The sequence below is a fragment of the Plasmodium cynomolgi genome (assembly GCF_000321355.1).
Source record: "Plasmodium cynomolgi strain B DNA, scaffold: 0229, whole genome shotgun sequence".
Taxonomy (NCBI): domain Eukaryota; phylum Apicomplexa; class Aconoidasida; order Haemosporida; family Plasmodiidae; genus Plasmodium; species Plasmodium cynomolgi.
The window spans coordinates 1-2,963 of NW_004192798.1; the positions used below are offsets into that span (position 1 = coordinate 1).

The 2,963-nt window shown below is 32.4% G+C and overlaps 1 protein-coding gene across 1 annotated transcript; it reads right to left on the reverse strand.

Annotated features, from left to right (window-relative positions):
• Positions 1 to 1,134: 1,134 nt before the first annotated feature.
• Positions 1,135 to 2,127, reverse strand: PCYB_003120 (hypothetical protein; the record flags this gene model as incomplete). The annotated part of the gene is made up of 2 exons (XM_004227733.1): positions 1,135 to 1,221; positions 1,258 to 2,127. 2 exons carry the CDS (start codon positions 2,125 to 2,127, stop codon positions 1,135 to 1,137), a joined length of 957 nt encoding a protein of 318 aa, XP_004227781.1.
• Positions 2,128 to 2,963: the final 836 nt, after the last annotated feature.

Below are 2,963 nucleotides of genomic sequence, written 5' to 3' on the forward strand. Positions count from 1 at the left end.
TATTATTGCATAAGGATATGTTTGTAATATAAATTATTTTTCCCCTTTAATATATGTGAACAAATATATATTATAATACTTATTAAGCAAACATTCACTAATTTATGATTAATTATATATTAAAAAATTTGGTGCATTAATATATATACCATTGTCTAATTTAGAATTATTCACTTTTTAATGCATTATTACAAAAATTATTATAGTTGTTAACTTATTTACATTTCATCATAAATTCCCTTATTAGTGACTTATGAAATAAATCAAATGAAAATTGTCATATAACTAACATTTATACTGATTCTCATACATTTTCGAATTCATAAGCATAAACAACACAAAAGGAAACAACAAAGCTATCCAATTCCTTAAATTCCTTACGTTTACTATTTTAGCAACCTCATGGAAATATTCCAGAGAAGTATTCATTTAACAATTAAATTTAATATTTTGTACGATAATATTTTCTACAATATGAAGAGTTTCATAGTTTTATTTCATGAAGAAAAATAGATTAATATTTAAATAATAATATCCTTTCACAATTACAAATATGTACCCTATCCCTACACTCTAAACGCTGAACCCTAAACTTAACCCTAAACCTTATACATTACGATGTAACGTTGTACATTCCAAATGTGTTACATATACGATGTGCGTTCTACATATGATGTGACTTTACATTCCAAATGTATGTTACATACGATGTATTACATACGATGTGAAGTTACATTCCAATGTATACTACACACGACGATGTTTCATTCCAAATGTGTTACATACAATGACGTTACATTGGACCATAGCCAATGTTCCTTTGCCCTGCGTTGTTCCCTCTTCTTTGGCTAGGTGCTGTTGGTGTACGTTCGTTATATATGGTAGAATTGTCTGTTCCACATAATGTGGAAGTTTCGGCTTGATATATTGTGAACGTGTCCGGTGCATGTTCAGTGATCGTGTCTGTGAATGTATCGAAATTGTGCGTGTTGAATGCTCTTTTTATTCTGTTGCTTCCTCCAAAAGTGTTACGTAAGCCGGAAAATAAGGGCGTATACTAAGAAAGGAATAAGGGGAGAGGTTGAATATATGTGCAGAATATATATGGCAATGTTTATTTTTTACGTCCAAAATTCATGGGAAAAGGAATTTATCCGTTATATTTTGCAAATACGTGCCTATGTGCATATTTGTGTAAATGTGTGTAAATGTAATTGTAACCTTATATAACAAGAAAACAAGGGAACCCATTGCTACTATAGGCAAAGTGGTAGATACGGCAAGGATGCTTTTGTTGGTGGCGGTAGTAGAGGGGGAGGGTGTTGGAACTGTTACAAGTTGCCCCTGTAATGGATCCCTTCCTGTCGCCTGTCTGGATACTTCAGCATTCCCTTGTGTTGCAGCATCCCCTAATGTTTGTATTTCCGCAGGAGTTCTAGGGAGCCCCTCAACTGCTTCGGGGATATCCCGATGTGCAGAATTTGCAGTAGGTACTTTCTGCGAAGAAGACTCCTCACCCTCTGTGTCTGATGAGGGCTCTACTTCCTGCACTGTAGAACATGCTAAAACTGGTAGCTTCTGACCATCGCGTCTTCCATACTTATTCTCGAACTCCTTACAATAATCATATTCCATATTACTTATACAATTATTACGTACAGAACTATAGGCCTCTTCCACTTCCTTCAGGTAACCACCATATTTTTTAGAACACTCGTTACCGCTATTACTTATAAGTTTCTGCAAATCATTGTAGTCGTAGAAGTAATCAAATATTTTCTTCCTCTGATGGAAAATATTACTGTCAGTAGTAATAGGGTAGTCCATTTGACAATTATATGTCCTTACTTGGTTCTCTAGTGTATTGTAAATCATATTCATATAGTTCGAAAATATAATAAAATTTAAATTATCGGGTAATAAACTTCCTACATAATAATATAAGAAACTGCAGCGTTTTGCATCTAATTCCCTCTGGTACTTTACCATAGTTATGTAACACCACGCTTCTATAATTTTATCTACATATTCTTGAATCTTAGTATTATGTTTTAATGTATTCTTCTGAATTCTGAACAAATAAATATGCTCAGAATAACAATTGTTCTCTTGCAATTTACTATACATCCTCCGTGAGGGTAATTGATCCAAAGGGTCCATCTATAAATGTAATTAGTGGAGTATGTATGTATTTTTATGTGTTCGAATACTGCCTCTTCAAAATTAATATACCATGGGTGGAACATTGTATGTATACTATTAAAATAACTATTTTATGTATATAAAAAAGAAAGAGGGGGGATAATGGTCAGTACCTGCTCTGTGATTTAGGGTTCAGGGTTTAGGGTTTAGGACTCAGGGTTACTGGTTTAGAGTTTAGGCTTCAGGATTTTAGGTTCAAGCTTTTGAGCTTTTGTTTTATTATTTATGTTTATATTTTAGGCTTCAGTGTATATGATTCAAATATTAGATTTGATATATCGGCCAGCATGTTGCCTTTTCTAAAAAGCATATTGAGATACATTTTTTTATAACATAGCCGGAAATAAAAATATAACTAGCAAGAATATGAGTCAAATTACTGGTAAATGTGCACATGCATGTATCTTTAGATCAATGAAAAAAATTCTTTTATTTTAAATAAATAAAATTATGTTTTGTATGAACATAAATAATAGTTGTAATGTTTTGTAAAAATAAAAATTAAAAAAGGTAAAAGGTNTCTTTTTACTAAGGCAATTTTAAAATTAGTAGTGAGAGCAACATACGCTCATGAAAAAATATATATATATATGTATGTATGTTCTAGCGTTGAGAGTTACGTATAAATTGCTGCTGAGCATTTTTGAAAGCTGGGCTAGCATCTTTTTAGTGCATCGAATTCTCGGTTTCACTCGAGAGGTGGTTGTTGTGAAGTTGTTGCAGTGAGCTAATGAGCATCACCTCCAAGCAGTTATTATATA